The 13625-nt window shown below is 44.0% G+C and overlaps 1 protein-coding gene and 1 long non-coding RNA gene across 3 annotated transcripts in view; one reads left to right on the plus strand and one right to left on the minus strand.

Annotated features, from left to right (window-relative positions):
* LOC126510281 (uncharacterized) overlaps positions 1-13625 on the plus strand; it is a 279138-nt gene that overhangs the window by 152384 nt on the left and 113129 nt on the right. The window lies entirely within an intron of this gene.
* Positions 1-13625, minus strand: part of Ankfn1 (ankyrin repeat and fibronectin type III domain containing 1) — a 322416-nt gene that overhangs the window by 103812 nt on the left and 204979 nt on the right. Inside the window, exons 6-7 of the mRNA XM_050156778.1 lie at positions 10422-10616; positions 8981-9094 (exon numbers count right to left, since the gene is read on the minus strand). Of these exons, the coding sequence (XP_050012735.1) occupies positions 8981-9094; positions 10422-10616 (309 nt within the window). The remainder of the gene's footprint in view (positions 1-8980; positions 9095-10421; positions 10617-13625) is intronic.

The following is a 13625-nucleotide window of genomic DNA, read 5'->3' on the forward strand; positions in this document are numbered from 1 at the left end:
CAGCACAGCACTCTTGCGCACGCCCAGCAACACACACACACACCCACAAACACCCCTCACACACACAAAGTAAGAGACTCTCAGACTGAAGAATGAACGTTTTGCAAGAGACTAATGTAGTTCAGTTGTCACTGAGAGGAGGGGAAGGGTGGCGCCAAGAAGAGACACAGGCAAATGGAAACACACAGAAAGCACCCTTTACTACCAAGTAGAAACTGAGGCCGTGGTGTGAAGTGAGACAGAGTAACTTTCTTCCAAGATCTGATGTGAGGAAGTTCTTCCCTCGTCCTCGGCTGAGTTGGCACGCTGTTTTCAGATATCATAAATGGTACACATAGAACTTGTTAGTCACCCCCGTGAGAATTTTAAGATCCCCAAAGGCTAGAACAGCCTATGATTTAAACATCTTTTTATTTTTTAAAAAATTTCCTATTGTATATTTTGATCATATTCTTTCCCCTACCTCAACTCCTCCTTGATCCTTCCCCACTCCCTACCCATTAACTTGATTTTTTTCCTCTCTTTAAAAGAACTAAAACACAAAAAACACTTCAGAAACATGGAGACTGTTTTGCATTGGCCCACTACTCATGAGCAAGAGGCTTGACCTGGAGTTTCAAATACCTTCTTGATTAGGGGCGGGACTTTGTCCTCTTCTCTGTGCTGGAGCTTGGTCTGGCTTGTACTTGTATGGGTCTTGTGCATGCGACCACAGTCTTTGTATGTGCATCTGCCTCATTGTGTCTGAAAACCACTTTTCCCCACTTAGAGCTGTCTATCTTTTCTAGCTCTTAAAAGTCTTTCTGCTTCCTTTCCGTATAGATCTCTGAGTCTTAAGGCAAGGGGTGTGATAAAGACATCCCGTTTAATGCTGAGTGCTCCAAAGTCCCTCACTCTCTGTGCATTCCCGTTGTAGGCTTCTGTGCTAGTGACTGTCTACTGTAAGAAGTTTTCTCATGAGGCTTAAGTGATGCATTAAACTATGTGTATAGCACTATGTCAGGAATAATATTATTGCTATGCTCAGTTATCAGAATAATAAGTACTTTATTCTCTAAAGCCCATGACTCAGCCTATGAACAGGATCAGATACGGATTCCATCTCATGAAGCAGGCTTAACTCCAGCCAAAAAGTGGTTGTCACTCTCATAGTATTTGTGCCGTGACTGCACCAATGACTGTAGCTTGAGAGCAGGTTGCTATGGTAGCTCACAAGGTTCATAACTGAGATTGCTATTTACACGTCTTTTCTAGTAGTAAGGATAAGACCTTCCAGCAGTATGAATGCTAGTCAGTAGGGAAGAAATTTCTAGTTGAGTACCTGCTCAGTTTCTTCATGTTTTATGACATAAGTGTGTGGTTTCTTCAACAATAGGGGCTTATTGTCAGGTAAGGGAGGGTAATAATAGCATTGGCAGTAGCCCATGATGTTTGGGGGAGTGGTCTATGGGACCTCTTTCACCAGTGGCTCAATGAGGTATAATCCATTCCTGGTACTGGAGGTTTTCCTTGAATGTAGTGTAAGATGTCTAGTTGGGGCATTGCCTCCTCCATTATATGGTAATTCCATTCAAATTCCCTTTTTTATATGTAGTAGATTTCCATATGAATTCTCAAAGGCTCTTCAGTATTAGTTATCCCTCCCCATATTCCCTCTTCTACCATGTCCCCCCTTCCTCTTCTCCATTCAATTATCCTCTTCCGACTTTCTTTTTATCTATAGTCTATTCCTCCTTCCTTAGAAGATCCCTTCCTCCACTTCCACCTCTCACACCGGTCCTGTTCTGGTTATCTAACCTCTGTGGATATTTTAAATGGAATTCACATATTAAAGCTTGAAAGATAACAGCCACATGCAATTGTTGCTAGATTCACCCATTTACCTTCAAGATTTCATAATTCAGTATTTATTAATAGATGAATAATATTCCATTATGTAAATATACTGGGTTTTCATTGTCCATTTCTCAGTCCACGGGCATCTAGGTTGCTTCCAATTCCTGACTATTATGAATAGAATAGCAGTGAACGCGGCTAGCAAAATATCTCTGTAGTAGGATGTAGAGTCCTTTGGGTGTATGACCAAGAGTGGTATAGCTGGATCTTAGGGTAGATCTGTTTTCAGCCTTTTGGGGGGTACCTTTAAACTGATTTCCACAGTGCCTGTACCAGATTGCATTCCCACCAGCACTGAGTAAATGTTCCCTTCTCCCCTCTCCAGGATCTACTGCCATTTTATTCATCTTGGCCGTTCTGACTGGAGTAAAGTGAAACCTGAAGGTAGTTTTAATTTGCATATCCTTGATAGCTAAGGATGTTGAACATTCTAAAGTGTTTCTCAGTCATTTGTATTTTGTCTTTTGAGACTCTGTTTAGTTCTCCACCCCATTTTTTAATTGAGTTATTTGTTTTCTTGTTGTTCAGCTTTTTTGAGTTCTTTGCATATTCTAGATCCTAACCCTCTGTCCTATGTATACAGGTAGCAATTCCCCATTCTGTAGGCTTCCTCTCTGCTCAGATGATGGTGTCCTTTGCTGTACAGAAGCTTTTTGGCCTCATGAGGACCCTTATTTGTAGGTGACAGGACTTTATATATAAAAGACCCCAAAGACTCAATCAGAAAACTTCTACAGTTGATAAATACATCCAGAAAAATATCAGGCTAAAATTAACACACAGAAATCAGTAGCCTTCCTGCATACAAATGATAAACTTACTAAGAAAGAAATCAGGGAAACAACACTTTTCAAAATAGCCTTAAGAAAAATAAAAGTAGCTTAGAATAATCTAGCTGAGCAAGTGAAAGACTTGTATCATAAAATCTTTAAGAGACTGAAGAAAAATTGAAGAGACATCAGAAGATAAAAAGATCACTCATGCTTTTCGGTTGATAGGATTAATATTGTGAAAATGGCCATTTTATGAAAAGCAATCTACAGATTCAGTGCAAACCCCACTAGAATTCCAACATAGTTCTTTATAAATTACAATAAAATTCTTAACATCATATGGAAACACAAAATCTTACAATAATTAAAATAATCTGGAATATAAAAGAACTCTGGGAAAAGTATCACAAGCCCAGGTTTTAAGTTGTCTTATAGAGCTACAATAATGAGATCAATTGGCATTGGTGCAAAAACACACATTGATCAATAGAATAGTCTTGAAGATACAGACATAATTCTCCAGACACCTGGGTTGTGACAAAAAGCCAAAAGTACACACTGGAGAAAGCACAGCTTTCTTAACAAATTGTGCTGATCAAATTGGAGAGCCACATTGTAGAAGGGTGAAAATAGATCCACATTTATTACCCTGTAAAAAACTCAACTCCAAATGGATCAAGGACCTCAATATAAGACCAGATACCCTGAATCTGATAGCAGAGAAAGTAGGGAATAGGCTTGAACTCACTGGCACAGGAAAGGACTTTCTAAACAAGACCCCAATAATGCAGGCATTAAAAAAATCTTAATAAAATCAAAAGCAAGTAAATTAAGTTTTCAAATTAAGAAAAAAACTAATCTAATAATAAAACTAAAAACAGGAAAATAGGGCTGCAGAGATGGCTCAGTGGATAAAAGACTTGCTACATAACCCTGAGGAGCAGAGTTGAGATCCCTAGAGCACACATTAAAGGCAGGTTGATGTGGTCCCAGCCCTAGAAAGTTGAGCTAGGGAACTCCAAGGGCAAGCTGACTTGCTGGACTAGCCGAGTAGAGAGCTCCAGGCTCAGCCAGAGACCCTGAGCAGTAAAATAAAATGGCGAGCAATCAAGAAAAACAATTGACTCAGCCTCTGGCCTCCCACACATGTCCCTCCACAACACAACCATATATACATGTACATCACCCACACATACAAGAAAAAAGAGAAGATGTGAACATTAAATTTTCTCATCTATAAAATGAGAAAACAGGCTAGAGAGACGGCTCCGCAGTGAAGAATAATTGCATTGCTACTCTTGCCGAGGACCCAGGTTCAATTCTCAGCGCACACACACCCAGTAGCTCACAACTACATGGGAGTAACTCCACTGTATGGGGACTCAATGCTCGCTTCTAGCCTCTGAGGAAACCCAACACGTGTGGTGCACACACGGATGAACATGCACACATACATATGTATGTAATAATAAATACAGTCTTAAAAATGAGAAATAGGTTTTAAGTATTGTGCCAAAGGTCAAACTTGACTAGTAAGTAGTGCTTGGATTTTCCAAGTCAAGTGCATCTGACCCTGGGAGTGTGGCCATCATCCTTGGCATCTCTCCCTCTAGAAAAAGCATACAAAACTCAATGACATGAAAGCCTCTAGGCCTTGATTTATGATGAAGAGACATATTCCACAAACAGGAGTGACTATTGTCTCTCGGTTGTGCAGGCATCAGGAAAATTAGCATGATCATATTGTAGCCCAGAGCAAGCATTGATCAGTTTTCATAATCAAAATGGTATAATCCCTGATCTTTTATAATAAAAGTTATAATTTAAAAATATGCTAATAAAATAGAAAATAACAAAACCTCAATGTTATGGCTTAAGAAACCAACCAACCACCAAACAACAAATAAAACAGCCAAATTCAATTATTCTAAGAGAAAAGGCAGGAGTACATCTATTTAAAAAAAAAAGGAACAAAAAGAACAAAAAAGAGAGAAAAGGCAACTCTTTGCAATATAGATTATTGGGAAAAGAATTCAAGGAAGTTTATAAGACTGTTCAAGGAAGTTGATAAGTAATTGGCTGGATCCTGACTCCTCTGCAATGTGAAGGGAAACAGACTAGAGGCCTTCACAGCTCAGACACAAGGCTCTTGCACAGAGTGGCTTTCCAGCCTCCTGGCTCCTCATTCACTGGACTTTCAATATTCCCCCATTACATGTAACTCACTTTTTACCCAGGCTTGTATTGAAATCTGGATGCTCCTGCCTTTATCTCTTAAATGTTGGGATTACGGGAGTGTACCAGCTTAGGGCTGTGGTTTCTAGTACCCAAATAAAAGGAAAGAAAGAGAGCTAGCTGATTCCTTGCATTGCAGATCGTTGCGGCCCTCCTTTATTGCCGTAAACCTTTGGCACTATCTCCTGCTCCCTGAACCCAAACAGCCCAAACTGTATCAGAAATCTTTTCCTTCGTAGCATGCTGCAGTGCTTTGCTCTAGTAACAACGATAGCAGCTTTATACTTCTGCTCGGATTAGCTCTTCAATTAAACATGGAAGATAATTACATTCTTTAATGTAATGTTCTTATTTCTTGTTAGGTAAATTCCCTTGAAACTATAAGATACAGAGGAAAAGGAACAGGAGACATAAAAGGAATGGAAATAGCAATCACTGGGCACTTGTGGCCCTTGAATTCAGGTTCTTTCTCCTGTCTTGGAGAAAGCTGAGGCGATTGCAGGGTCCTCATTGTGTTGGCACTATCAGCGGAGGCTTTCGGGAGCATATGGCAGACTACTCCCCCAGACCTTCTTTGACTTCTTTTCCTCCCGAGAAAGAACCTGGAGGTGGCGGTTGGTAGAGGCACCAGCAGATAGGCTACAAGCTCCTAGAAGGTGCTGGCAAGTTCTTTGAGAGGAAACGCTTGCTTTGTCAAAGCAATGTGACTCCATGAAGAGCAGCCAAGCAATTCAATGATAAGAATCAGATATTAGGATTTTTTTTTCCCCTTGTGCTAAAGACTGAACTCAGAATCTTGTGCATCCCAGGCAAGCACGCTCCACTGAGCTGTAGCCACGCCCCTTGTTTTTTGAGACAAGGTCTCACTGCATGTGGAAGCCTGGCACTTGAACTCACTGTGCACTGTGCAGCCCAGGCTGGTTTTGAAGGCTTGATGCTCCTGCCTTTATACCCTGAGTGCTGGGATTATGGGAGTGTATCAGCCTAGGGCTGTGGTTTTGAGTTTGTCAGGACAAAGGATGAGAAGAGGGGCAGGGAAGAGCGTAGCTATAGAAGTACAGTAGTGCTTACACATTGTAGAGCCTATTGCAGCATCTTGTAATTACCAAGCCACAAGGTGTCACTCACTGCTTCTAGTCGAGAAAGAATGAGAGAGAGAGGACAGAGGTTGTACTGCACCTGTTACATGATACAGTCTCTCATCTATATGGCTCAGTTCCCTCATCCCAGCCAGGCAAGGAGCAGCAAAATCATTTTGAAAACACATTCTGTTTGGGCCCGCAGAAAAACAACATGCAATCTCCAGACGAGGAGTTCAAGCAGGTTATCCAAGGATATGAAAAGGAAGATGTGGAACAGTGTTCTGGCAATGGTCCAAAGCATCGGCGCACCTGGGACCACTCTAGCTGCTCTTTGTAAAACCACGGAGATTGTTAAGATGAGACAGAAAGATGCAAAGACTGCATCGGAGGAAGAAACACCCAGAATCAGCCCCAGTTAACTGTAGCTGGGGAGAATGCAGACAGGGGAAACCAGAGGCTTTCCCTGAGAACCATTTTCCTGCCTTCTAAGCTGTAATGGACACCTTTAATCTCCCACATTGAGATGGCAATTGGCCTGGTGCATGACTCTGCAATCTTAAAAAAAAAAAAAAGACCCCCAAAGAGATGCTCTACAGAAGACTTCTGCATAGACATAAGATTCCTCAAAACCATGCTAATGAATGTAAACAGATGGGCAACAGAAAGAGCCAGAGCCTGCCTCCCCCACCCCCAATATACATTGGCTTGAGCATGAAGGGGGGGGGGGGACGTTTAGCTGTCAAGATATGCCTGAGGTTTCTGGAGTGTAGGGTGAATGAGGCCTTTTTGCCAAACCCCAAATACTGCAGGGTTAAGCTTTCCCCCATAAGCCATTAGATAATTGCCGTTTCATTCTGTGGATTTCTCAATTGTCTCGCTGCCGCCTTCTTCTTCTTTTTTTTAAAAGCAAACAAAATAATTATCTTTGTCTCAGGGTAATTTTCCTATTATTTCCACAATTAAATAATTACTTTAACCCCTGCATTAAAACATACCCATCTGTCTCTGTGGACACAGTGGACTGCCAGCTGCTTTAAATAACCCTTCAGAGCGGTCGGGTTAAGGGCTCCATTTGTGTCCCCAGGAATTAGCGTAAGGAAGCCAGCTTCCCGATGCAGCAGACAATTCTGTTTATAATACTTAATTAATCCCCTCCAGTTACTCCAAGCGCTCACTTGCAAACTTTCTTTTCCACCTCACCCAAAGGCTTCCCAAGAGAAGAGTTAAAGACGTGAACGCTGGCAGAATTTGCTGGGGTTTTGGTTAAGTAGGAAAGAGCTGGGTAAATTAGCTCCTGATAGCTCACTAACCGTACCCGAGAAGGACATGTCAAGTTGGGCAGCAGTGATGAAACATTCCATCAAAATCCCAAACTCAAGAGAGGTAGCGGTAAGAAGTGGGCGTTGCCCATGTCTGACCCTATCTGCCGACCCTGGCTCTGCAGGTCAGTCTGGGCAGGCGAGATGACAAAAGGGAAGGCAAAGGGAAGCATGGACTATTTCAAAGGAGTAGCGTCAGGAAGCCATCCCGAGGGGCTTCATCTATGCACAGTTTCTGGTGGTCTAAGGTTGCCTTCTCTTTGACACAGAAAACCCAGTTCACCAAGTCCATCCATTGCAATCTCTCACCTCAGATATTACAAATGGAGTGAACAGACCCCAGCCAGTTCCAAGCACCCAGAAAGCTACCACGTCTACAGAGATGTACGGAATGCTCTTGAGAAGAAGAAAGGGACACGTGTAGCAGTTTCACAGGTAGAGGGCATGGTAGAGACTCGAACACACTGTTTCCTGTGGAACCAGCCCCCTGGAGCAGGTGTAGAGAGCTTTATCAGGGCCAGTCCCCATGCCCATGTGAATCAGAAAATTCCTTTCCCACAATCTAGAGTGGGCAGAATGTAATGACTTGGGCTCTTTCGTGAGCCCCTAGAAAACTCTATAATCTGTCATCCCTGGTGTGTGTGAGGATAAATATGCTTCATGACACAGAGGTGAGGACCAAGCCGTGGCACAGAGGCTCGGGCAGGTGGTACTTAACTCATAGCGGGTACTGTGCGTGGGGCTGACTGGCTTCATGCTGTCCTACCACATCTTCCTCCCCGGTCCCCTCCTGTCCTTCACCAGTGCTGCTGCTGGAGCTGGCTCAGGCTGTCATGCCCTTGCCTTTGAACAGCTCTTATATTTTTCTTTTTTAAATTCAGACGACTCCCTCTCTGTCTCTCCCAGCCCATCGTACGCACGATCAGCACTTCAGAATCGACTTGTGAGCTTGTCCCTATTGTATCCAGTAGTTCTCCACAGTTTATCTCATGGAGTTTTGACTCCCTGGCTTCTGCTTCTATTTCAATTCCTCTCCACGTTCTCCTGCTCCAGAGGAACCAAGCTATCATTTGCTACCCCCGCTGTGGTTTTCCTCCTCTAATTGTTCCAGTACTCCTTTGCATTGACAGCTGTATTCATTGTTCTTGCCATGTAGAAATTAGGTTGTCCCCAAAATCTCCCTTCAGCTTCTATCTGTCTTTCAAAGCCGGGTCTGAAGGCTACCTCCATCTTGGGGGCTTTCCTGACCATGCTCCCATCATCATCTTTTCTTGTCCCCGTGAATGTCAGTGGGGACATAGAGGTCAGTTCCGATGCTTCCTGCTCCCCGCTACTGACCCCCCACAGTTCAGCCTTTTTGCTCCTCAGATCAGCTGTTTTTCTTATGACCATTATCACCGCCCTATGCTCTGTAGAACAGGTGTGCTGCAGACATGAACGAGACGTTCAGTGAGGGAATGACCACCCGGTCCTGTTCAATATACCTGTGACTTATTCTCAGTCACCTCCCTGAACCTTTACAATGATGTGCAGGGCTCTATGTTGACTTCAAAAGCAAAGGGGATAAGAACAACCCCAGTAGTGTGGAACCAGACACACAAAGCACACCATCCATCCCCACGCCCCAGATCCCTTTCCAGGAAGGCGCAGGGAGAGAAGACAGGGAGTGCAGTACCTTTGTACCTGGTCACTACAGCTGCATTGACACTGAGGGGCTCCTGGAAGCTGACAGTGAGGGATGTGCTGCTGGTTACCAGGAGACAGACATTGGCTGGCACCTCCGGGGCTCCTGACAGAGAAAGAAAACCATCAGAGTCTTAGCTTCTCAGGTCCTTTCCAAACACACTCCTGCCTCTTCGTGGGACGGTGGGAGCAGACACTTTGCAGATGCTGGTTTGCACAGCCCACTTGCCTTCCCTTGTGAACATTTTCCTTAAAAGGCTCAGTGCATGCATGCATGCATGCGCAAGTGTGTGTGCATGTGCATGACCCAGAGGAGAACGTAGTGTATCTTGCTAGAGCACCCTCCACTTTATTCCCTTGAGACAGGGTCTCTCGTTGAACCTGGAGCTAGACTGGCAGCCAGCAACCCCAGCGATCCTCCTGCCCTCCACTCTCAACACAGCGCTGGAGTTGTGGTGTGGCCATGCCTGGAGTATTTCGTGAGTGCCAGGGGTTCAAACTCAGGTCTTTATGCTTGCACAACAAATGCTCTAACCTATGGCGCCGTCATCACAACCCCTGTATTTGGCATTTAATCATCTTCCAGAGTCGGCTCATTGGCTTGGGCATTCTGTGAGGCAGGGGCTTTTAAATGATAGAACTGACTTTTTTCTTTGTATTTGGAATTTTAACTCCGTTTCTTTTAGTTGTTTAAATCCTTTAGAACGAGAGCAGGGCTTCGCAAGTGTTTGAGTTGGACATTTTCGTCCTAATGAAATCTTCCAGGATTAAAAAAAAAATTCTTATAGAATGAGAGTTTAGTGGTTCACAAACATCTGGGCTGGATACGTTCTCACATCAGGGCCTTCACTCAGCAGTGAATTTTGCACTGCCAGTAAGCACTAACCTGGACTGTCTTAACCAAGCCAAAAGAACTGGTAGAAAGAATGAAAAGGCAGACAAAAGCATAATTCATGGGCCAGCTGACTATCTTTCTCTGTTGTATTAAGTTCAGTTTATAGCTCTCTCTAAAAAAAAAAATACAGTAGAGAGTTGAAAACACTTTAAGCTTGTAAAGTTGAAGCAGAAGCTGGACAAATAGGCAAATAAATATTTTTCCAGCTCCACATCCCAAAATATAGCCACTTCAGGCCATCAGACCATCGGGCCATTAGGCACTAGGGCGTAGCTGGTGGGAAGTGCTAGATGAGCCGAGATGCGGTGGAGGGAGGCCAGAAGCACCCAGGGCTCACGGCTGTGGCCAGGGAACCAATTGGGAGCCAGAAAATTAAGCAAGACAAAAGCCCCTTTTACAGCCTCCCAGAGTTCTTGCCCCAAAGAGGCTGACAGCAGCCATCTACGACTGGAGAGTTGAGAAATCGGTAAAAGGCCTGGCTGTCTCTAACCAAAGCTCAGCCTTGTCACGTGCCTCCATCCTCTGCGCGCATACTCACTGGCGTGCTCGAAGCCGGTTTTCATGCGTCGGTAGAGCCGGGACCTCCACTCCCAAGCCTTCAGCTGCTTCTCCTTCTCGGTGTTGTCCAGAGTGAAGCCTTCATTCTCCACCTGGGCAGACAGCTCACTCACTCTGTCCTGGGCCTCCTGGACTAGTGTGTTGAGGTGCATGGCTCGGCTTTCTCGGCTGACAACTAGGAAGAAAGAGATAAGATGACCGTCCTTAGGAAGCGTGGTTGCTTTAGGCTGTCTGCGTATCTCTGCCTTTGAAAAACTCTGGAGAGCGTGGGCTCTGTGTTTCTTATCAACTATCTTACGATAAGGCCTAACACTGACATTCACTGTTTAGTGGTCAATTCAGCAAATGAAGACATTCCCACAGCTCTTCGGCCATTTTGTCACATGCTTCCCAGGGAACTCCTTCGGCATAACCAGTTATGATTGTGTTGATGACATTTGGAGGAACACACACACACACACACACACACACACACACACGGGAGCAGAGGCTCCATCAGGCCAAGATGGAACAAACTACATTCTACCAAAGTTGATTTTTTTTAAAAGAAAATATTAAATTTTGTGCCCTTGTCACATTCTTATCAGCCTCGAGCAAACTTTGCATGCATGTCTTGGGATTCTTTTAGTATTCACCATTTTCTACATTGCTAATGAAGTATCTCAAGCTGGTGCAACAGTTGAGCTAGGGAGTTTCGATGGCTGGACCCTACACTGATCTTCGACTGTGGTCTGGCTCCAGGAATGTACCTTCTCCAGAAATATCCATGCCCCAGAGAGCCAGACTTACTAGAGCCTTGCCTTTGGATTGTACCAGTGCATCCCAAGCACCACTTGGCTTCCATCATGTTGTTAGATCAGTCTGCCCTGTGTGGTCAGATGTATAGCAGCCGTAGAAGTTGCCCATTCTTGGGCTGGCCTGTGAGACTGCATCCTGTGGTCTTCTGCCTGGGAGGGTCTGCTTAGGTGGTCACCTGTCACTTCTGAGGAGCCCCTCCCAACTGGTGGCAAGACAGGAGACAGCCTCCCTCTGGAAAGGTGGCCGAGGACCACAGGAACAGGGACAAAAGCCAGCGGCAAGGTCTGCAGATGTGTTATTGGAATGTGCTCGCCACCCCCTGTGAGAATGTGTTTGACGCTCCCTGTGACCAAAACAATATTTCTTTCTGATGAGTGGGAAGCAAAACCCACCCATTTCATTCTTTATAATTAATGGGAAATATGATGAAGATAACTCAAGTGAAAATGTGTTAGGCGTATTTTGAAATGGAAATTAGGTGGTTGTCTATTCAGATACTCTGTGTTCATAAGCATGTCTGCGTTAATTACAGGAAATGAATACTAATTTATTATTGCCCCTGAGCATCATCAGTCTAAATTTATTTACAGATGAGGTCAATGAAAAATTAGTTGAGTCTCTCTCTTTTTTTTTTTCTTCTTTTTCTTTTCTTCTTTCTTCTTAGAGCTGCTGCTCGGAACACCCGGGACTGTGTTCTGCTGCAGGTTTGGCACGGCTAATGAATGTTGTCACAGCAGTCAATCATGTACTCGAAATGCTGTCACACTTCTTGTTTTAAAGCCTCAGTCATGAGCCATGACAGAAAAATAAACAAATAAATAGAAAGTTTAAAAAAACGCTTTGACTGAGCAGCTACGCTGTGCAGAATCCCCCAGGGAGGCTAACGGAGGCCAGAATAAATGATAATCTAAGTGCTGGGGATGTAGAGAGGCCATGACGGTCCATGAATAGGGAGGTCCGGGAGGAAAAAAAATGCACGCACACACACATACACACATCTCCATGCGCAAACGCTCCAGTGGAAAAATTGGCAATATTAGTAGCCTCAAGGTGCAATTTCCTGGAGCTGTTAAGACTGACAAGGCAGTACTAAATGCTGTTAATTTAACTAACTTCAGATTAATGGTAGAGTCTGCTCCGACTGAAGCCCTCAAACACAGTCTCATTATAGGCTTGCTGGGAAGGCCCTAAATATAGGCATTGACAGTTTAAAACAAATTCGTATACATTTGTGTATTTTTAGACATAGGTTAGGCGTCAGAGCTTGTGTCACAGTTTTCAGGTTGATTAATTGACCCAGTAACCGCACCCTCTCCCTGCTGCCCCCTCCTCCTCCCGCTCTAAATTAGAGAGAAAATGGAGGAATTGCCCTTGTTAAGTTACTCACTGGGCCTTTTATTGTAAACCTGGTGTTTGAATTGCACGCATGCGTCAACACTTGGGTGATAGGCACATGATTTATGAAAATAAATTTTTTCTAATACTGCGAAATCCCCCCCTATTAATTTTTATAATCCACAACAGTTATTATGGGTTGGCGTTCCAGGTGGCATTTCAGATGGACAGCTTCTCTCTCGAGGTCTGTGCGTGGCTCCCCTTCCCTGCCCCTGACATTTTTTCCTGCTTTCCCTGACAACACGGTTTACTTCTGCCCGCTCTGCTCCTCCAGGGCTTCAGTCCTTTTCCTCACCATAAGGCAGTTTTGCCCTCTCCGAATCTTCTAGGAGGGCACCTTCGGCTTCTACAGTCAGGTGCCTGGTCCAAAGGGGCTACAATCCAGTGCTGTGCAAAAAAAGCATGGTTCTGCCACTGCAGGGTGCAGTGGTGATGGTGGGTGGGACAGGGACTGGAGGGCATCTCAGGAACCACTATCCTTCCGTGTCGCTGTTCTTTTAGAACACTGGATTCTCCTTGCAGAACCGAGTGAGAACATATTGTTTAGAAATGACAGGTGTGTTGATTCTGGAGGCGAATGGGGGAAAAAAAAATCCTAAAAGCCTGAAGATTTACATTTTTGAAAAAGAGAAAGTATTTTGAAATCTTTTTTCTTTCCAGATTCAGCCCCAGGTGTCCCTGAGACTGTACTCACTGGCCTCTGTTGTTACAGGCAATCGTGTGGACCAATCTCAAAGGCTGAACCTGTGTTCTCCAACCATCTCACCAGGCAAATCTTTATATTTTTTTCCTATGAATTTTTTTAATAGCTTAATAAAACACCCCTTTGAAAGACTTTTTTTTTTTGCTACCAAACCAGCTGACTTATAAAACAGCCATGTTTCTGCCTATTATTAATGACCCTTTTAACTGCCAATAGTAGCATCTGTCCAATGAGATAATCGACTTAACTGGGTAGATTTATTTAGGCAAAAGCAAGCGAATACGATGA

The sequence above is a fragment of the Alexandromys fortis genome, unplaced genomic scaffold (assembly GCF_014885135.2).
Source record: "Alexandromys fortis isolate MF-2015 unplaced genomic scaffold, M_Fortis_MF-2015_v1.1 scaffold_31, whole genome shotgun sequence".
NCBI classification, from domain to species: Eukaryota; Metazoa; Chordata; class Mammalia; order Rodentia; family Cricetidae; genus Alexandromys; species Alexandromys fortis.